Source organism: Crocodylus siamensis, chromosome 1 (assembly GCF_052110815.1).
Source record: "Crocodylus siamensis isolate JL-2025a chromosome 1, ASM5211081v1, whole genome shotgun sequence".
NCBI classification, from domain to species: Eukaryota; Metazoa; Chordata; order Crocodylia; family Crocodylidae; genus Crocodylus; species Crocodylus siamensis.
The window spans coordinates 305,655,389-305,678,208 of NC_143395.1; the positions used below are offsets into that span (position 1 = coordinate 305,655,389).

Here is a 22,820-nt window from a genome sequence, read left to right on the forward strand (position 1 = left end):
GGGGAGACCACTGGAGTACCATGTCCAGTTCTGGGCCCCCCACTACAGAAAGGAAGTGGACAACTTGGAAAGAGTCCATCAGAGAGCAATGAAAATGTTGCAGAGGCAGGGGCACATCTGAGGAGAGGCTGAGGAAACTGTATTTATTTAGTTTGGAGAAGAGAAGCCAGAAGGGATTTGATAGCAGCCTTCAACTACTTGAAGGGGGGTTCAAAAGAGGATGGTACTAGACTTCTTCTCAGTAATGACAGATGACAGCACAAGGAGCAATGGTTTCAATTTGCAGCAAGGGAGGCTTAGGTTGGGTATTAGGAAAAACTGTCTCACTAGGCTGGTGGTGAAGCACTGGAACAGGTTACCTAAAGAGGTGGTAAAATCTCCATCCTTGGAGGTTTTTAAGACCCATCTTGACAAAGCCCTGGCTGGAATAATTTAGATGGGGATTGTCCTGCTTTGACCAGGGGGCTGGACTAGATGACCCCCTGAGTGAGGTCCCTTCCAACCCTAATTTTCAATGCTTCTAAGATTCTGGAGACGTTCACTAGTATTAGAACTTTGCAGGCATATAGTGAAATGATCAAAAATCCTGGCAGCTTTCATTCCCAGAGCTTCAGAAAGTAATAAGCCACAGAAGCCAATTCCTGCCTGCCCACAAAATACTGGCAGCAAGGATGTCAGGAGCTTGGTTAAAACCCCGTCATAGACTATACTCTACCCAACTTTTCACAAGTCCACCATAAAACAATGATCTGGTGGGAGACTTGTTGCAGCTCAGAGGAACCCAGCTGATTTATTTCTGACACTATGTGAATCACTGTGAATCATTTTTGCACACCTAACAGTACTAAAGTTTTGTGGCACTCCATTCTGCTACAGCTCAAAGTGCATTCTGGGAGGCTGCCAACTTCTTACTAGAAACACAGCAGCCATCTGATAGCCCTGGAGTATTTTCACACACATTAGTGGGTTATTGAGTGGCAGCAGAAACCTTAATCCACTTGGTACAGTAGAGGACCGAGCTGACTACAGGCTTTGACCATGTATGTGCGCAGCACTTTACAAACAGAATCAGACCTCTCCTGATGAAATGTTTCTGCATGGACTAGGCATTGCTTGGCTCAGTTGGGGTAAAGGGAAAACTACACAAGGTCCAAGCATATGGGCTGGGGTTTCTTAAAAGCAAGCACAAAAAGTTGTCTCCTAGCACCCGGGAGAATTAAAAATGAAAGTGCTGAGAGATAAAAGACTGGAAAATAAATATTTAACACATATAATAAAATGATAGAAAAAAAATAATGCAAGTGCCACCTTCATGATCCTTAGCAACATAATTCCCACTCTAATGGAAGCATGCCGTTACTGGAGTGCTTTTATATGAGTATACCCCCTTTATACAATGAGCGCTGTGTGTGGAAGAAGTCAAACAGATGACAAGGGATCTAGCTCTGCAGATATCTGGGATAACCTGCTTCCTCCCTTACACAGAATGACAAGACTCCATTATATATTGAAATGGGCAGGCCCTTGTTTCTTTGATAGAGTACTCAGTACTCTTGAAATGAATGGTATGCTACTTTATTTGATCATGAGGTATACAGCTGCAAAAGCTTTTTTGTCAGAACCAAAAATCCACAGCAACTGAGTGAGCAATTTAGAAAACCCAGCTGATGTAAATATTGTGGTGCACACAGTATTATTATATGCAGTAACACCCCTTTTACACGAAGATAATATGAGGGATGGCTGGCTTATTGTGGAGTAGAAAATGTGATATCACTCTACCTCTTAAACCAACAGGAGTTGGATCACTCTTTACTTCATGCCGCTTAGCTTTTTTGTCAGGGCTGGTAGGTGAAGCTGCAGTAGGATCAATAGGTAAAAAAAACAACAAACACACAGAAGAGATATTAAAGAATTGGGAAGAGAGGTGGAAAAGAGTGAACAGGTGGGTTGCATGCTAAATACCTTTGAGTTTACGCTGGAATATAGTGAATGAGTTTCTGATCACTGCAATTTATTTTTGTTGCTGTTAGTCAGTTACTAAAAAATAAATTGTAGATTTTAAACCAGTTTGCAATAAACTAGTGTTAGAAATATTATTAAAAATGCATTATCAATAGCAGATTTAGAAAAAACACAGCTGCTAGCCCTCCTTGTCTCCTTAATGGGAGAGGGAAGGGGGGGTTGGAAATTGAAGAGAAAACTACCAAAGGCTCTTTGTACTAAGGTATCACTCTCTCTTTGTTCTGGAAATTTACTATCTCTTTGTTACACTAAATCACACTTTCTTTCATGGCTCCCACATTTCTTAGGCTAAGATAAGAATAATTGCCATTTTAGCCTTCAGGTTGAACCTTGAGTAACCTTGGGTCCCTTCTAAGCACGCGCAATAACCTAATACATATTAAGCCTATCCGCCCCGCATACTTAAGTAGTTAATTATAATGCACATGGGACGTATGAAGCGACATGTTTACATATATGTTTGTATGAACCGGAAATGAGTTGTAAGAGTTCCTGTTTCTGTACACGTGCCAGAAGAGAGGGGATAAAAGCCTGCTAATGATTGCTCCCGGGGGCAGAGGGTTTTGATCTTTTGTCTTCTCTCTCTGACCCTATTTGCAAATATATACCCTTTTGTATCACCAACAATGTGTGCCTAAAGGATCATTAATATTCATTGAGCCTCCAAAGAAACGAACCGAGAGAGAGTTTTTTACCTCACTGGCAAGGGCATTTTTACATGTACAGATACAATTATATGCAAAATTTCCCTCAAGGAACTACAAAAAACCCAGAATACACTTAATCTACATGTTGGGTACACTGGCCACAAACAGACCTTCATTTCTACTTGTGGAAATTTCTCAGAAATTTCCACTAAAAAATATCCTTCCATCAGAGGGAGGAGTACATACATTCAATTTGCAGCTGCCCTGTCTCCTGCTTTCCATTCCTTCCCAACACCAGGGTGATCCTAGGGTGGGGAAGGGGAGGGAAGCTCCCAGCTGGCCAGTACTCAGCTTGGGAAAGAGGCAGGGAGCCATGGTGGCTGTTCCTCCCCTCCCAAAGTAGCTTTCAACCAGAACCATTGCTACTTTGTCTCAGGGAGCAGAGCAGAGCAAGCAGGGGGCAAATCCCACCCCCACAACCAGCTTCTCACTTGGGGACTTGTGTGAGAAGCTGGCAGGGGGTTCACAATGCTGCTCCCTGCACTCTGGTGCAAGGGTGGGGGGGGGAAGGGGGCAAGGGGGCAGAGCAGTGGAGCAAACCCATGTTCACTATACACACATGGGATGCTGGTGAGAGAAGCAGACTTGGGAGATGGGGGAAAGATAGGGAACAGGACACCTCACACTGCTGCCCCAGGGAGAGCCCCTCATGATCCTGGCTCTCCCTTAGGAGCAAGAGGAAGCTGGAAGGGATCAGCACTGCTTCCAGCTCCTGGTGCCTGGGAGCCAAGGAAAGAAAAGCTGTGCCTTGCTGGTCTGCCTGCTTTTCACACAAGTTTCCAATGTGAGAAGCAGACATGGAGCAGCTGAGGGCTGATCCTCCCTTTCCTTCCTGGTCTACGGGAAGGGGAAGGAGCAGCTACCCCTGTGTAAACGTCTTGGTTTTTCAAACAAGAGGTCTCCAGGAGGAGGTAGGCTGGGAAAAAAGCTCCAGACATTCAGTTTCCTAGCAGAAACTCCCCCAAGAACAATTTCACCTTGGTTGTTCCTGGATTATTTTTCTCCCAGAGCAGCCAGTTTTGCTCTGGGAGAAAATAGTATGAACATCTGCCTACTTGTGATTTTTACCAGGGGAACAGCAATTCCTCCAGTAGAAACTGACCATCTGTACATAGCCATTATATGAAAATAGTTTTAATCTGGCAAAGCTAGCTCTATAGCAATACCTGGTCCTGTTAGAAGGATCATTGGCAATGTCTGGCTTTTAGCAGTAAGAGTTGAAGTTTCTGTCAAGGCAAGCATGGAACATTAGTGCCTACCTCATATCTATCTAGATATACTACTCTACAGTCTCTCCAGAAAGAACTCAAAAGGTAACCAATTTTTAAAGAGATATTTTAAGACAGTGCAATGAAATGCAAAGAGTGAGTCACAGCAAGGACTACAGAAGCATTTATTAGGCAGCAGGCAGTAGAAAGTATCCGAGTCACAACAGCTCCTGTTTTGGAACAAAATTTTAAAAACTCCTTTGGAAAAAACTAAATCTTATTTCCTTGTAGAGAAAAGAATTCTCACTTCCTTTAAAGATAGTATTAACAGATGCTCTGCCTTGCAGTTTTGTTTTACACATGTGATTAACAGCAAGTTAATACAGAAACTTTGTTAACAGAATCTTGGTTTATGATTATTAAATATTCTTTCACATGGCAGACTAACTAAGGCAGGGTACACCACTCACCTACCAAAGCATATATCTATCTGAACCAATTAGTTTCTAAGCCAGGAGGTCTTCTTTGATTCAGGGCACTGTCCATCACTTTTTTAAGTAGGCTTCACCCCAGTTGAGAACCACTGTTGGGCTGTCTCAGCGTAAATCACTGCTTCTCACCTGAGGTGATGGCACTGCTGCAGCCACCTCAGCCAGGTGGAACTGCCCAGCATGCCTTTCCAGTTCAACCCCCTCAACACTCCTTGGGACAGGTCCACCTGCCTTGGGCACCTCTTCAGGAGGAGCATGGTGGGGGTAGCGGGGCAGAACAGGATTGACTGGAGCAGGACCCAGAGCTCCTGCCTGCTTAGACTCATTAGATAACCTTAATTCAAGGCAGGAGTGTGCACTCATACCACAGCCCTTTCTGATTTGGTTGCACATGGAAACATGTGGAGCAGTTTCACCTCCCTGCCACAGCAGCAGTGTTCATACTGCAGCATCGCTGAAAGGGGTTTGCAGCACTTTGGCGTGCTGCAGCACCCTGCTTGAGAACCACTACTTTAAGCTATCACTGCACCGTGCCTTTTGCCTGACTTCAGACTAACATGGCTAACTACTACTGATAGGAAGTCAGTGAGATTTCTGCAGTCCCTTAAGAGTTCCCACTGGAATTGGGCAGCTTGAACTCTTTTTAAGGACTTCAGAGTGGGAATAGGTATTTCATCTGGCACTCTTCCTCACTATTCCTATGACTTTGCTATCCTGGAGGACACTACACCCTACAATTACCTCCTCCAACAGGCAAAGGAGCTTAGAGATGCTCTGTACCATTTACTGCTCATCTCCAAGTCCCTTCCCTGGGGCCTATGATGGTAGAAACCAACTTAAGATTTCAGGAAAGTAACAAGATATCACTGTATATTTATATACCCAGATAAAAAAACAAAAACATATACATGTTACATCTCCCTCATACACACAAATCAACAAAGCAATTACAACATTGAATAGGAAATGGAATCCAACTAGTTAAAAGTTTACCTTCCTGACTTTTGAGGTTAGTAAAGCCCTTTTTTGACAGTGCAGAGTATTCTGAGGTAGGACTAGTAACTGTATCATCTATGAAAGATGGAAAGAGGGAAAGGGGAGATGCACATGGAAAGGTCAAGGCAAAAAAAAGTCACCCACAGCAGTGTCATGGAACCAGCACTTTGAGAATGAAATAGAAATTGAAAGGATATATTACATAGGGAACGCACACAACAACATATGACCACTGTGCAGGCCTTCACTTTGAATAGTGGCCTAGAAGTCAGATTGGAGAAGTCAAACAAGGACTCTTCAGAACAAGAAATAAAGACAGTTGCCCACCTAAAGAAAACATTCATGGAGGGAGGGAAGTGGGTAGTGGAAATCAAATCTGGGAAGTTAGTCCACTATGAGTGCAGGTCTTGTGACAGGAAGCAATATGCTTTTACCTTCCATTTTACCCTGACCACCCTTCATTGCGCTCAGTAATCTTTGGTTTGCTCAGGGATAACCAAACTGCGTGCAACTCACCTTTGCCTTTCTCAGGATACTTTGGCAAGATATAACCTTCTGGACTTGTAGGATAAGTTTTCCTTTCTTCTAGTTTTTTGAGGTTTCTTGTCTGATTCCTTGAAGGACTATTTATTGGAAAAAAGTAAGTCGGTAAGTGTTATGTAGATCTGGGTTGAAGTCTGAATGGGGTTGATATATATTTGTCTCGGGGTCAGAGGGGAAATCTCCCTTGGACTAGCAAACCTGCACTTAAGTGCTGGAGAACAAATATAGACCATAAGGCTATGGGCTTATTCTGGTGGAAGCATAAATAAAAATCAGGCCTACACTTCTATGAGCTTCCCTCAATAGCTGATGTTCAGAGGTAGTCCCATTTGAGTTGAGGTACATAGGTATGGGATGATATTTGACAAACCCTAATGCATGTATGTACTAAGACAGCATATGAAGTGGCAACAGGAATACTACCTCTTAATATTCTTGGTAGTTTAATGAAATAGCCACACATATAATATTATGCAAGAGAAAGCAAGGCAGGGGCAGGTTGCTTTATAAAAGAATATTACGGCTATAAAATTTGGCACAAAGTAGTCTGAATCTACTGTCTGCAGCTATAACAGAGGGGGGCAAAGAAGGAGACAAAAGAAAAGAGGTAGCACGTGGACAGAAGTACTACACTTTATCTGAGCCTTCAAGAGGCTGAGAAACGAAATCTTAGTAGTAACCTTGATGTATTATGCCCTATTAGCCTACCAAATTGTTTTGGTAATGTATTTACCCACCTTGTACAAGATGAAGCAGGAAGAGGTAAACTGTGCGTCTGTTCTAATGTTCTGTGTTGACTAGCTTCTGCAAAGAGGAACAAAAATGATCTTTCAACATTATTTGTTCAGAGCTTACTTTAAAAACTTACTTATAGAGTGGGTAGACAGGGAGAGGCTTCAAGTACAAAGTTGCACTGCATATATGGGAAAAGGAAAGAGATAAATGTTTTACCTCTGTATGCCTGCAGTTGACTAGTTAGCACTTTCCTAATTTCCTTTACCCAGGTAGCTTTAATTTCAAGAGTGGGTGCCTATCACAGAAAATCAAGTCAGTAACCAAGTACAAAAAGCTTGTCACCTACTTGCTATGAACAAAAACACAACCAAGGAACAGCCCTGAAGGAGGAATAAAAGCAACTGTACTTCAAGTCTTGGGTGAACAGGAGTTCACTATTAAATATTAGGCTAGGCTGAGGATACTACAGCACTGTCAGTTACAAAGTAATTTGTTAGCTGTGAGAAAATTAACTTGAGTTCTGTTATGGCAAAACATTTCCAAAGTGCTGTGATATCATTTTTTTCCATCATAAAGATCCTGATCCTGCAGACATGCACACAACTTTACATGGGCGACTAGTGCCTCTTGAGTCGGGAGCAGTGGGGGGGAAAGGGGGACAACACTCACAGAAGCTGGCAGCAGTACTGGCGGTGGGAATGGGGCTGGCGGGCACCCGTAGAAGCTGCTGGCAGTGGGGACGGGGCACGTGCCCCCCCATGCCCTCCCTACCAGTTGCTTATGCAACTTTACATGCCTGAGTAATGCTTGTTATAGTCAGTCACAGGGCTGCTCAGATTTGCAATGTTAAAGATATGTATTAGCCTGTGCAAAGCAGCTAGTATTCGCTTCAGATTCGGCTGATTCAGGGGACAGCAATTCAATTCGGTGATTTGAATCACTGTCCCGAATTGATTCAGCCGAATCTGATTTGGAGAATCGGCTGCTGCTGAATTTCCAAATCAGCCAGGCCCATTCATCACCCACTCTCCCAGCCCCGCAATGACTGCCCTGCCTGTCCCAGCTCCCAGCACTCTGGGAGGAAGAAAAAAAAAAAGCCCCGAGTCACCAGGTGCTGCTAGGCAGGGGGTGATCCTTGCTACCCCTGCTGCTCCATGCTGCATGTGGGGCTCTCCATGAGCCCCCCTGACTCCCCACCACCGTCCCAGCGCCCCCCCCCATGGCTGCCCTGCCCACCCCAGCTCTAGCCCTTTAAGGAAAAAAACAAAGAACCCTGCACTCACCAATTCCTGCCCAGCAGGGGGTAATCCCTGCTGCCCCATGCCACAGGGGGGCTCTTCCATGAGCCCCCGCCAAGCTCTGAGGCCACTGCAGGAGCCGGTGAGTCTAAGGGTTTTTTTGTTCATTTTTTTCCTTAAAGGGCCAGAGCTGGGGTGGGCGGGGTAGCCGTGGCGGAGTTGGGGGTGATTGTGCAGAGCCACTGATGCAGCATGGGGCAGTGGGGGGGCAGCAGGGATCACGCCCCCACCCAGCAGCACCTGGTGAGTGGGGGCTTATTTTTAAAGCACCAGTAGCTGGGCCAAGCGGGGCAACCATGGGGGGGCTGGGGGAGCAGGCAGGATATGGGTCTGGCAAAGGTTCACCATGGTTCTCCCCTTCCCCCCCCACTTACCAGCTCCAACTCTCTACTGCAGCAGGCAAGGACTGCCCAAAATCACCAAAGCTCACTGAGTCTTTTCTGAAGATTTGGAGAGCTTCAGAATGGATTTGGACCTTTTTATTGGTCCCCTGATTTGATTCGGATTCAGAGATTCGGCCATTGAATCGGGCTGGGATCTCCTCCAAATCAAATCAGCACTCAAAGCTTCACACAGCCCTAATACCTATCGGTTCTTGCACAGGGTTTACTCCATTTTTCAGTCAGCATCACTGGTGCCAGGTCACAAAACTACTGGGTTGCAACCATGGATTAGAAAGTCTCCACTGTGTAATGGTTTTCATAATATTGCATCTCAAAATGCTTTATCAATTAGAAAAAGCCATGATTTTACTCTTGATATCTTATCAGAGGAAGATTCTCTACTCCTTTAATATAGGAAGTGTATTTTAGGAAAGAAAAAACTTTCAGCTGAGTGACTTACTACACTCAGTGGGTAAGTTTTCATAGCTCTATGGACTTCAACTAAGTAACAGTTTGCACAGTTCTGAGGGTCTGAGACCCTTAAGGAAGGAAACCTCTCTGTCCAAACAGGGTACACACTTTACCAGATTTTTTTTTTTGTGTGTGTGTTCAGTTTGGCTCTCCTGGTGCTGCATATAGACTCTGGCCACTCTTAGATACTGACCTCCCATAAGAAAAGCATTACTATCTCATACCTGAGGCAGAGTCCAACAACTGCTAACCCTTTTTAGACTACATTTCAGTGACTTTTGCATGTCAAAGATTGCTTGGTTTTATAACAACATCAAGAATGCCATCACTTCAACACATAAGGGGAATTGCTATATTACACTGCACTGCAGTCTACAGAAATACTCAAATGAGCTAGCTCAGGTATCAGCAGCAGTCTAGCTGTGGCAACCTAGAGCTCAGGGCAGATTAATTTACCCTGTGTCTCAGGTATCTGCACTAGACTACCATCTGCAGCATGGACAAACCCTGTAAGAGGACTGCGTAAAGAATTCAGATTTAGCATTACATAGAATAAATCTGAAACTCAGTTACTTTATTCTAAAGATATAGTAAAGCACCATTACCTGTATGATGTAAACTTCTTCCCTGGCATTATACCAGATTTCAAATTTCTTTGCATCACCTTTAACATTCTCTGTTATGCCAACAGCTGTCATCTGAAAAATTGAATGAACTGAAGTTAACATATTAAGGAAACAGTGGGAGCTGAAGATTAGGTCAAATTAATATAAGTACCATGCCAGGTGAGACCAATGATCCAGTATCCTGTCCCCAGCTGTGTAGGGATGGATACTATTGAGGGAGTGCATTGAATCAGATTCATCTAGACTAACTTATTCCCTATTCAATATTCTCCTAGGTATTCACCATTTTTGGTTTAAAGATGCCAGAAGGAACATCTCCAATCATTTTATTCAATAGCCATTAATAGATCTATCGCTCACAAATTTATCCAGTCCCTTTTTTGAACCTGGCTGTGCTATCTGCCTCTACCACTTCCTGTGGCAATGAATTCCACAAGTTAAGTGTGCATTGCATAAAAAAGTACTTTCTCTTGTTAATTTTAAACCTGTCACCCAGTAATTAGAATGGGTTTCCCCTAGTTTTAGCATTCAGGGACTTAGTGAACAACTATTTCCTATTCACTTGGTTCACACCTTTCATGATTTTATAAACCTTTATTGTATTCCCCCCTCAAACTTCTCCTTTCCAAACAGAAGGGTCCTAGGGCTTTTTCAGTATCTCCTGGTATTGCAACTGCTCCATGCCCCAGATCATTTTAGTTGCTCTTCTCTGTACCATTTCTAGTTCTATTGCATCCTTTTTGAGATGTAGGGACCAGAAATGCATACAGAATTCAAGATGTGGGTGCACTATGGATTTGTGCAATGGCATGATTATGTCCTCTGTTTTGTTTTCACTTCCCTTGAATTGAAGGGGCCAGATGTGGAGCGAGGGGGTGAGGGGTGGGCACTTGGCTGGATGCGAAGCAGCGGTAGCGTGAGCAAGCTTCCCCCCATTCCTGGGATGTGGCAGCGGTGCAGGGTGGTGGTGCACAGCACTCCATCCCCTCCCTATTTCCTGTCATTCTTGACAGGCAATTTGATAGTAATATATATGGGCCATATGAGACCACAAGGGAAGTTATAGTCATAACCTATCATCAGTGGGTGAAAGTAATTTACTGTATTATCGACTGCTTAATGTTGGTACTGTTTTATTTGGTTTGTTCTGAGATTGTTAAATATAGCTTACATTCAAGGAATGTTTATAACTGTAGGATGGTGCCTTTTCATATCCCTCTCCATTTTCGTCTCGCTTTTTGCAGAACAACACTGCCTTCTCATGGAGGAACAGGTGTCGTTGCATTGGCTTGAATCGTGCCAAATCCTTCACCTTTGAGTGGCCCTTTTTGTGATCGGTCCATACGCTGAAAGATCCCTGCATTAACAGCTTACCCAGTTCATTGAGGTTTCCCTGAAACAAAAAAACAATAAAAGGGTAGCAATTTAGACTCTAAGGAGACAGAAACAACCTGAACACTACAATTCTAATGCATAGCTTTGCCTTTTCAAGAAGTGCTGTTTTTCCAAGCAAGCTTTCACATTGGTGGATTTGACTGTGTAGCACTGGGGGGGGTGTCACTTTTAAAATTTTTTTTTATTAATGGTTACTTATAGAGCATACCTGCTGCATTGCCCATGGAGCCACTCAAATACCTGCTGTCCTATGGTGTTAATAAGGAACCAGAGTGGCAATTAAGAAGCAGGTAGTTGTATAGACAGAGCAGAAAAGGGAAGGAGTCCCCAGAAATATCTGGAGTAATTCTCCTGGGAAACAGAAACCCCCAGTATAAATATCTTTAACCAAGAATTTCTATTTAAAATGGTAGTCAAAAAAATAGTTAATGAAAAAAAATCAAATTGAAAATGTACCCTTATGCACAATTTATTTGCTTCATTAATTGTGCAGGTGACAAAACTTTACACAAAGCTACAGTATGTAAGATAGTACAAAGCAAGGGTTGGCAACATTTTGGGGCAGAGTGCCAAAAACAACTGCAATCTCGATTTGTAAGATGTTGGTGTGTCAGGGGCTGATGGCAGGGGAGCCATGAGAGGCTTAATCCTTGTTGTGGCATCACAGGTCCCTTCCCTGCTGTCTGCTCTGAGGTGCACATGCCAAGCAAAATGCCTTTGGGTGCCACACTCTGGCACCCATGGCAGGGGTTGCCTGCCCCAGTCCAAAGTAATAGTAATAAGACAGAATCAGTCTGGGACAGCAGCATTGCTTCTCATCTAAAACTTTAAATTAATCCTTTTCAATAAAAACAAACTGCCAAATTGTATGTACTTTCACATTAACAAAAACACATGTAATATCTCATACCTAAGTATGACAACAAACACTGAAGAGAATTAGATGAGAAAACAACGTAGACTCTTGAGATTATCCAAAAAACACACCACACTTTTCATCTAAACCTTTATTTCAAAGGTTCAGCTACAGTGAAAACATACAGGGTATTGCAATAGACTCAGTGGAGCATTGCTTTTAAAAATTCTTATTTTCCTGTTTGTGGTTTAAATTGTGTAATAAAGGAGATGCTGGCTTACTGTGCAACTTAGGGGGAAGGGGGGAGGAAAAAAAAAAAAAAATCAGGATCTACAAATAGGACCTCTTACTCTTCAGTATTTACCAGTGGTATGGCTTTGTGAAAAATATACAAGACATGAGTTTTCCCTTTAATCTTACTAGGGCACACAGTTCAAGTATGTTAAAAGGAAAATGTTGTAAAATGCCATTCAAATCCCATACCAGCCCCTTTAAAAAAAACCTGTAAATATAAAATAACAAAACATTAGAAATAATAAAAACCCTACTGCTTACATCATAGCCAGTAATGGCAATCTGGTGCATGGAGTCATTGACTGCTTTGAGAATACCTAGTATGGAAGTTAATGCCTCCTGCAGATCTTCAGCACCTTCACAGTTTTTACTGTATTTCAGCATTTCCTGTGGTAAACACATAATGAGATGCTCAGTTTTGTAAAGAGCAAAATCTGTCTGGTCACATGGAAAGCTTTCAGTTACAAATGCCATCTTACAGTTTTGAAAAGACCAAAGGAAAAAAGAGGCCAGAGGGAAAAAAATTTCTAAAAAGCCATATGGAACGACAGATTAAGTATACAGTAGGGACTTGGGGTATGGTTCCCTGAGCAAGTTCCCCCAAGATAAACTAGAATATGAATTTATGGCATATTAGCTACTCTGCAGTATCTGCCCACATGCAAGCTCTCACCCTGAAGTAAATACAAGGGAGCTTGCCCTACTTTCGCTCTGGGGGTAAAACTACCTTGCATTTTCCTTGGGGGTAAGATCAAGCTTATTGGCAGTTACCACAAAATAGAGAATGATGTGCTGTAAACTCAAACCCTACCTAACAGTAACTCACTTACAGAGCTATACCTTTGGAGGACTTCAAGTCCTACTCCTCTTGTTCTAATGACTGGCTTCAATCCACACCCATAAAGAACGTACAGTATAAACATTACTAAGTTAAAGTGTATAAGCACCAGGAAATTAAGTTTATAACTAGGGCCTGGTTTAAGTTGCCATTTCATTTTTGGGTGAAAATTATGAAATTAAAGTGAGTTTCATGAAAAATGTAATTTGCAATGAACTGCCATGATACAGCCACTTGCTGGGTTGTTACAGTACGTTCCCCAGCAACTGGCCATATTGTGGCATTTTTGCAACAAGGTGGCTGCTGAAGGCTAGGGAAAGCATTCCCCATCCAGCAGCAAAAGCCTAGCAGCCCAGAAGCTAGGGGGGAGGGGGGCAGGAGTGTAGAAAGAGGATCACAAAAGGTACAGGGGGAGGGGAGTTTTGCTCCCCTGGGTGGAAAATGTGGGGTGTGGAGGGGTTGGGTACACCTGCGGGCTGCCTTGGCAGATGGCCCTCCCCTACCTGATGCCAGGGGTGTCTGCCAAGGCAGCCTGCAGGTGTACCCAACCCCACCCCATGGCCCAGTTTTCTCACCTGGAGGAGCAAACAGCCCCTTCCCTACCCAATGCCAGAGCCTTCTGCCAGAGGGCGCCAGCAGCTTCCGAGCCCAGGGAAAAGCCTCTGCTGCTGCAGTTAAACTTGGCTCTAAACTGCCCCCTCAGCCAACCAGGAGGTTGAGGGGGTGCCACAATCTGGGCATGAAAATGACTGCCCCCACCATAATCAGGTCACAATATTATTAAGCTGGGCCTGTGATTTCAACCCGGCTCTACTTATAGGTCTAATCCTGCTAATATAGTTTCACAGTTTCATAGTTAGTAGGGTCGGAAGGGACCTGAGCAGATCATCAAGTCTGACCCCCTGCCATGGCAGGAAAGAGCACTGGGGTCAAACGACCCCAGCAAGGTGTTCATCCAGCCTCCTCTTAAAGACCCCCAGGGTAGGATCCAGCACCACTTCGCTTAGAAGATGGTTCCAGATCCTAACCGCCCTGACAGTGAAGTAGCACCTCCTGATGTCTAATCTGAATCTACCCTCTGCCAGCTTGTGACAGTTATTTCTAGTTATTCCTGGTAGTGCTCGGGGGAACACGGACTCCCCCAATGCCTGTTGATCCCCCCTGACTAGTTTATAACAGGCCACTAGATCCCCCCTCAGCCTTCTCTTGTGGAGGCTGAACAGGTTCAGGTCCCATAGCCTCTCCTTGTAGGGCCTGCCCTACTGCCCGCTGATCATGCGAGTGGCCCTCCTCTGGACCCTCTCCATGTTGTCCACATCCCTCTTGAAGTGCAGTGCCCAGAACTGAATGCAGTACTGCAGCTGTGGCCTGACCAGTGTAGCACAGAGGGGGAGGATCACCTCCTTGGACCTGCTTGAGATGCATCTGTGGATGCATGACAAGGTGCGGTTGGCCTTCCTGACTGCATCCCCACACTGCCGGCCCATGTTCATCTTGGAATCAATGATGAATCCAAGATCCTTTTCTGCCACTGCGCTGTCGAGAAGGGAGTTCCCCAGCCTGTAGCTATGCTGCTGGTTCTTCCTCCCCAGGTGCATCACCTTGCACTTGTCAATGATGAATCCCATCCTGTTCCCATTGGCCCACCCCCGTAACCTGTCTGGGTCCAATTGCAGCCTATTCCTCCCTTCTAGCATGCCCACTTCTCCTCACATCTTAGTGTCATCAGCAAATTTGAATAGGGTGCTTTTTACCCCCTCGTCCAAGTCACTGATGAAGATGTTGAACAGTGCGGGCCCGAGGACCAAGCCCTGGGGGACCCCACTGCCCACATCCCTCCAGGTCGAATAACACCCACCCAGCACCACTCTCTGGGTGCGGCCCTCCAGCCAGTTAGTGACCCATTTGACTGTATCAGTGTCGATCCCACAGTCCCCCAGTTTTTTAATGAGAACGGGGTGAGAGACAGTGTCTAAGGCCTTCCAAAAGTCCAGAAAAACTATGTCTGCTGCTACTCCTGCATCTAAGGATTTTGTCACCTGGTCATAGAAGGCCACCAGGTTGGTCTGACAGGACCTGTCTGTAATGAAACCATGTTGGTTGCCCCTAAGCATAACCTCCCCCGCTGGCCCCTCGTGGACATGTGCCAGGATAATTCTCTTAAAAAGCTTACCCGGGATTGAGGTAAGACTGACTGGCCTATAGTTTCCTGGGTCCTCCTTCCTCCCTTTTTTGAAAATGGGAACCATGTTGGCCTTCTTCCAGTCCTCTGGCACCACACCAGAGCACCACGAGTGCTCATAAAGCTGTGCCAGGGGTCCCACAATGACCTCAGCTAATTCCCTCAGCACTCTGGGGTGGAGATAGTCTGGACCAGCTGATTTAAATACATCCAGATATATATTATCATAACAGTGAAAAAAAAGTTGTAAGAATTTTTGCAATTTTTTCTTTTTGCTTCCTTGTTATGTTACTTTTCATTGTTTGAATTACAGAAACATTAAGATCCCAGAGATGGAGAGAAAGCTTATGTGAGAGGTACCTATTGTACAGAGTACCATCCAAATACGCAAGACTACATTCCTTCCTCACAAGTTTATATTCTAAATTAAGATTATTTTCTCAATTGGATGGCCCTGAGTGTGCAATGTGATCTGCACCAGCATACTTCTGAACTCACGTGATGTCCCACTGACTTCAGAAGGAGGTCCTATGGAAACTGGCACTCACCCATGCAGATTGGATTGCAGAAACTAAAGGACATTTCTGGAGAGATACAAAACCACTAGATGCTGTTTTCTCTTTTCATTATTTTAACATAATGGGAATATTCATTCAATTCTATTCATTCATTCAATTGCTGTAGCTCCATTAATGTTAATGCTGTGCGTCACAGGTATATTTGATTCACAGCAACTTTTAAATACTTGAACTATATATTTTAAAAAATTAATTCTGAAACTCAATTTCTGTGTGTCAAGCAGTTCTCAGACAAATAAGTTATATGCAAGGAAAATACAGTTTGAATATCTGCTAATGTGGGGTAATATATTCAGCTATTTATTCAATGCTCTCTGGCTATTTTTTATTAGTACTGTACTTCTAGGCTTTTTTTTTTTTAAATCTTTAATAGTGTTAGTGTTGTAGCAGCCATGATGGTCCAGAAATTATGCAAGAGGCAAGACCAAGAGGTGACCTATTAATCAGATCTATTACATCTTTTGCACGTTTATACTGTAGCTTAAAAAAAAATCATGCATCTTTCTAAACACACGCAGTGCAGTTAGCTAAAAAGTATTTCATTCAGGCAAAATAGTTCCTGAAGCCCTCACCCATCTTGGAGAGCTAAAGTAGCATTGACTTGATTACCTACAGTGACATTTGCTAACTACATTCATGCTTGTGGGTGCCTGAAATCGTTATGATTGTCAGCTAACACACAGTACTAACATCTGGTACTCCTTCCCAGGAAGTTTTCCTGGCAGTTCTGTTTTCCTAGTCCTCTTCTCTCACTCTACACAGAAAAAGCATAAAGGCAAAAGAATTGTTAAACAGGTACTATATATAGCAACATCAGTTTATTTGTAGCTTTTAGAAGTAAGGAGACAAGAGAACTGAAAAGGTGCTGGCAAGATAAGCTCTCCCTGGAGTTGGAAATCTGTATGTATCCTTACTTCTGGCATTTTAGGGGCTAAATTCAGGTAGCATAGGACATGTGATTTACAATTTAAAATGCAATATAATTTTTGTTTTGTTTTTTAAAAAAGAACTGCATCAATAAGCACACATTAATATCATTCTGCAACCCAGACAGACAAGGTTCTTTGGGTAAATATGATATCTTTTATTAAAGCAACTAAAATATTTGGAAAAAATTCTTCTTTGCAAGCTTTCGGGTACAAACATCCTTCTTTAGGCAGAGGGAAGGCTCCCTCTGCGTGAAGAAGGGTGTTTATACCCAAAAGCTTGCAAAGACGATGTTTTCCGACTATTTTAGTTGCTTTAATAAAAGATATCAGATTTACCCAAAGAACCTTGTTTACCTACATCCTTAAACCAACACGGCTACAAACAACACCCCATTCTGCAACCCATACCTTTAGAAGTAACTGATATTTGGTTATTCTTTGAACAGGCTTCAGTAAGTATGAATCCAAACTCAGTTTGTGATCAAGTTTTCTTTGACATTCCTATGATGAAAGTAGAATTAATTAATAATTAGAAACCTTTCATCTACCAAGCTCACAAAAATATGTCTGTTTATTTCCTTAAAATATTTATTTTTGTAAAAAAAGCATACCTGAAAAAATACTGAGTCTGAAAACTGCCTCCACAAACTTTCAGATCGGGGCTTGTTTTGACAATATTTTTCATAAATCTGGAAATCTTCCATCTGAATTTGGTGAGAAAAAAGGCTTGTTAATTCAAGTGAGTGAAATATTAGTTAAAATCTGACACATTTTTAAGGCCTGCATATAAAAATATAAGAAAATCAGGATGAAGATTTTCTGGTCTTAACTGTCAAAGTTTGATTGTTCAAAAACGTTGTCATTGTAATAGTAGGGTTGGGGTGATGTTGCCTTGATGGTCCAGGAAAAAAGCAAGAGGCAAGGATGTATGCGAGATATCTTTGATTGAACCAACTGTAGAGTTAGGAATGGTATAGACAAGCTTATGGGTATAAAATATCCTCTCTCTCACAAAGATCAGAGGATGGGTACTTCATACTCGGAAGCTGACCTATATCCCTTCTAAACACTTAATGGATATTCTTGTTTATTTGAACATTGCATTGTAGTATTTACAGAATAACTGCCCCTCCCAATAATTCTTGCTTCAGTGCAACAGTAAAACATCTTATAAACATGTCTATTTCACATTTACAAGTCTTCTAATCAGTAAAATGGAAAAAAGTCTATACAGCATAATAGTCTATCACAAATCATAAAACTGGAAATATAATAAAATAGCTGGATGCTCTTTTGGTGGCAGATGCTAATGCCTGCAGCTGTGTTCAGGTCTAAAAGCTATTGGTGACTTGTCCATGACAAAATTTTACTAGCCTCTTACAGCCTAAGGACTAAAATCAAATGCTGCCCAAGTTGGTGGCAAATTTCACCTGCTAAATAAAAACATCACACATATACACGCTAGAGATTTATCACAGGCCACAAAACATGGGTTGTGAACATGATGAGGCATACTCAAACATCTTATGCAAAATAAAGTTTACAATCATTTGTGCAGTAGTTGCCAGTTCTACACCTTGACTACAATTTTGCCTTCCTAAGCCACCCTTCCCATTTTCCCTGTTGACATAGCTCAGTTTCCTTCCTGCAAGCAACACAAAAAAATAAGCTTTAATATTGGGAATAAGTCAGCTTTTATACAAGCATTACTTGTATATTATTGTATATTATAAAGGCTAGCCATTATTTTTTAAAGAATTAATTAATATTTGTGGAGGCCAATCCACTCATATGGGAGCATCTGCTTCATTTCACATTTATAATTGCAATAATTTCAGTTTTAATTGCTCTACAGCCTTGAAAATGTTTATAGATGACACTTTACTGAGCATTTCAAGTCTTCAATGCAAGTTCAGTAAGTAGAGCAGCTAACTCGTCATTTCGTTTTGACTTTTCAATTGCAGTATTTTGCTTACATTTTTAAAAGGGGATATTTGTCCTCATTTACATTAAATAAAGTATTCAAAAACTTGATATATCTGATAAAGTATAAATGGTGAGAGAAGACAATGGATCAATTTTAATCTTGGCCTAAGTAGAGGCATTTTAACAACAATAGACTTGTGCCTGTTGGTAGTAATTAATGCTGAATTCCACGACATTCGGGAATGACACGTGACATAAAAGGACCACAATGAATTGCTTTTGATTTTATCCAACAACCCATGTTTATCCATTCAAACAGTGAATGGCAATTTAAATAGTCTAAATAAAAGTATTAGCTTATTACAATGACTGGAGGTTTTGACAAGATTATGTTGAGATGAGCGCCTTAAATTAAAGCATTTTTTTAAAAAAAGTTTACAAAACATGACTGAAGTCACCCAAACATATTGGCTTGATGTGACTGAAGACTTATCTATGGGTACATACAAGCATTTGCTGCATTGGTTTAGGCAGCTAACTTGAAGGCACCAAAACCTCAATTTGAAGCATCACTTGCAGGTGTTAGCTGCTGCTAGAAGCAGCACAAGCAGCCCCCCGTAAGTAACCTGGAATGGGAGGAAGGGCTGGCTGGTCTAAGATGAAGAGGTGGGGGATTCTGGGTTTAGTGGCAATAGCTGGGGACTAAAAATAGCCAGGTCAGGATTGCAGCAGGGAGAGGGCACACAAACAGCACAGCCCCATGCCTGGGGTGAGTGCCTGGGCTCTCCCAGCTCCAGGGCTTTGCTGTGAAAACCCTGCTGTCTACAGGCATTTGCTAGATTGGGTTAACCTTTTATTGATCTTAAGTTAACTACACCAGGTGTGCCTTTTTTTTTTTTTTTTTAAAGCAATTTGAGCCCTGTGAACAACTGCATGACTGGACATTTTGATTTAAATGTAATGCTTGTACATATTATCAGTGATTGTAATGGAGACATTAGTAAAACACTTTCTTTTTCAGCATACAGATAAGACACAGGTAATTCAGCAAGCAAATTATTTTTTTCAGACAGTTGCAAATAAGTTAATTAAAATGTCTTCTGTTTGGATTCCTTTGGTACTCTAACTAAAGGAAAGGAAACTGCAGACAACTATTGTGTAAAAATGTCCCAGTTTTGTAATCAGAGTGCTAGCTGTAAATCCACCTAGTTCAAGCAGTTGCCATTACATAGTAAAACACTTTGGACACGTAACAAAAAACATTCTGTTACAGTATATTTGTGATACATACCCTTTCCAGAAAACATCTTCCAACCAGCTCAGGGTATTCTATGTAATTTTCCAGTTCTCTCACAAATATTCTACAAAAGATTTTAGAATACCATATGATAAAATAGCCTACATGAAAATAATTACATTTTGTGTTCATGTACTTTGCATTCATTTTCTAGACTTTAGGAAACAATACACTTTATAAAAATGTAAATATAAAATATGCATATTTGTTATGTAAAGCGCAACATATTTTTGCTAAGCCATTTGCATCAACTTAACATGCATTTCTCTGGTGGATGTATCACTATTACAAAATCTCAAAGAAATTAGGAAAAATAATATATCTTTAGGTTTATCTACATTTTGTACATTGGGCAATATTTTGTATGAAGCCATTTGCACTATATGGCCAATACAGGCCTATTCTTTTGTTGTTTGTGTGGATCATTTGTCCAAAAAGAAAAAATGTTTAAAGAAATGTATTTTTTAAAAGGACTGTAAAACTACATAAGATGCAAGGTGGGCTCAAGGGCATGACATTCAAAATAATTTTTAATTTTTAAAAGTGAGTCACTTAAAAATTGATAATGGTCCTTTAAAAGTTTTGAGCCAAATCCTGCTGTCTAGTTATACCCGACAATGAATAAAACTGCTCATTGTGCATAACATTTTGAAATTATACTTCTATTTTTCCTTTTAAGGTTTACACTTTTAAGCTCCAAATCTGGCTAGAAGCATCTGCTAAACAGTTGGCACTAATTCAGACTTCTGGGAGAGGATAATTTACCTGAGTATAGTACAAAAAAAAAAAAAAAAAAAAAAAAAAAAATCAGCAGGCTCTGACACAGAATATGGCATATAAGAATACTAAAAGGTGGGATACGATGGTTATAGCAGTTGATATAAATTCTGGTTTTCCTTCTCATTTGAAGTTAGGGAAAGATTTTAAAATGTAGGGAGATATCTAACTTCCTTTAAAGAAAAATTTTGCTCTTTGCTTCTTTCCTTTTAGTAAGGCATTATAGCAGCTCCACTTTTGGGGCTGGACAGTCAATAAGGGATGTCCTGTGCACTTGGCTGTCCCTGACAACCTCTGGACACTGGCAATCGAGAGGCATGCAGGGATTCTTGCCAGTGCCTCTGTGGTTAAGTACAGACATTCAAAAACCCCAAGCCTGAATTGATTCAATCTTTGCAGGTTAGTTTAAACTGTGTAGATTGAATTTACAAGCAAGTGAATAAACATTCACTTTCGATTCTGGAAACACAGCCACGTGCCTCCAGTGGTAGGCTAGAAGCTGGTGGGCACTGGAATGAGCCCTTCCTTCTCTTTGGCAGTGGCTGGAAGGGGAAGTGCAGCCAGGCCCCAGCAGGCTGAATATGATTGGGGAGGGGTTATAACCCCCACCCTGGCCTGCAGGAACTCCAGCCAGGGTATGCCTAGAGGGGGAAGCAGCCCTTGCCAGGCTTGTCCCCAAGTGGTGGGGGGCATGGCCAGCTGGCAGCCCAGGCAGTGCCTCAGGTTTATAAGGTGGGGAGAGACTGGGATTAAACACCCATGCCTCCCTTCTTCCACTTTCATGGGACCCCAGCCAGGGTCTACCCAGCTTCTAATACCTGCTTGTGGCTCAGCACAACCTGGGCCCCCCAGAGCCCCCCTCCCAGCCAGGAGGTGATCCCACTGTGCCTTCCCAGACACTGGGGCAGGGGTTTCATTTGGGGCAGCTCAGGAACAAAGGCCAAATCAGGGGGAGGGAGGAGAGCACAACTGGCCTCAAGCCCAGGTGGCGACATGCACAGAGTAGAGCACTGAGGGATCACGGCAGTGGTGGCAGCTCCATCCTGGATGTGAGCCCCATTGAGTACAGGGACCCAAGGCTGGGGGGCAGGAAAGGGGATCCTACCTGCCCTACTTTGTGCTGATCGTCTTGGTCTGGTGCTGGTGGAACTTGAGCCAGAGTGGTCAGCTGCAGAGGAAGATCTGGGCACAGAGCCCCATGGCTGAGCCAGACATGCCGAGGGCACTCAGCCTGCTGCAGGCACTGGCCACCAGGGGGTCTGCCATGACTGCACTGGTAGGCACCACCTGCATTGCCAAACTGTGGCCAGTTGGCAGGTGGACAGATGGTGGTGGCAGCAGGGAAGCCACTTGGGTACAGCAGAGAGCCATAGGGATAGTGCCATGCGCTGAGCACCTGGTACACAGGGCCATGTTGTAACAGTGTTGGCTGAGTAGGGGAAGAGTGAGCAGGGTATGCCCAGCTCAGCACCCGGTGGCCCAGGGGACGGTAGATAGTAGCACTTGAGGAAGAGGCCATCCAGCAAGTACTGTGCAGTGGCAACAGGCATGGCCAGCTCCTCCTCACTGCCCAGGGAGCCCTTGTGCTCATCTGCCTTAGAGCCCACAAAGGAGCGGTCTGGCTCAGCCTCCAGCATTGAGTCACCTGGCTTCTTGGTGCTCTTGTCCTGATGCTGCTGGGGGGAGCCCATGCCATAGGTGCCACTGAAGGGGCTAGGGGTCAACCTGGGCACTGCCCAGCTGCACGCTCGGCTTAGCTCTGCCCTGCCCCAGGCTAGCGCAGATGCACTCAAGCCCCCTCCCTACCTCCTGCACCACCTCCAGCAGTCTGGGTCCCTCTGCTTGGCAGGGCTCACATCCAGGATGGAGCTGCAGCTGCCACAGTCCCTCTGGGCTCTGCTCTGCATGGTACTTGCTGCATGGCTTCAGCCCTGAGCGCTACTACCTGCCATACCCCAAGGTGCTAGGCACACCCTGCTCGCTCTTCCCCTACCTGGTAGTGGTGGCATCACAGCATGGCCCCATGTACCAGGCACCCTGCAGCTCCATTCTGCCCCCAGGTGGCTTCCCTGCTGCTGCTGCTTCTACCTAGCAACCAGCCGCAGTTTTGTGGCATGGGCCATACAGATGGCACCTACCCAGTGGCCAGCCTTTACAGGCCCGGCACCCTCAGTGTGGCTGGCTCTGTCATGGGACTCCATGTCCAGGTCTTCCTCTGCAACCAGCTGCTCTGGTGGCTCGAGTTCCACTGGTACCAGACTGAAA

At 43.4% G+C, this 22,820-nt stretch overlaps 1 protein-coding gene across 7 annotated transcripts in view; it reads right to left on the minus strand.

The window, feature by feature from the left end:
- The window catches only part of MCF2L (MCF.2 cell line derived transforming sequence like), a 174,845-nt gene that overhangs the window by 6,799 nt on the left and 145,226 nt on the right, over positions 1-22,820 (minus strand). For 5 of the 7 annotated variants that reach the window (XM_090022005.1, XM_090022015.1, XM_090021999.1 and 2 more), the window contains 10 exons: positions 19,773-19,842; positions 17,167-17,259; positions 16,964-17,056; positions 12,290-12,415; positions 10,655-10,876; positions 9,463-9,555; positions 6,922-7,000; positions 6,708-6,774; positions 5,944-6,050; positions 1,783-1,857 (listed from right to left, as the gene is read on the minus strand). In XM_090022005.1, coding sequence (XP_089878131.1) covers positions 1,783-1,857; positions 5,944-6,050; positions 6,708-6,774; positions 6,922-7,000; positions 9,463-9,555; positions 10,655-10,876; positions 12,290-12,415; positions 16,964-17,056; positions 17,167-17,259; positions 19,773-19,842 — 1,025 coding nt within the window. Of the gene's footprint in view, positions 1-1,782; positions 1,858-5,424; positions 5,503-5,943; positions 6,051-6,707; positions 6,775-6,921; positions 7,001-9,462; positions 9,556-10,654; positions 10,877-12,289; positions 12,416-16,963; positions 17,057-17,166; positions 17,260-19,772; positions 19,843-22,820 lie in introns of all 7 variants that reach the window. The other 2 variants (XM_090022050.1, XM_090022024.1) reach the window with 2 other exon arrangements.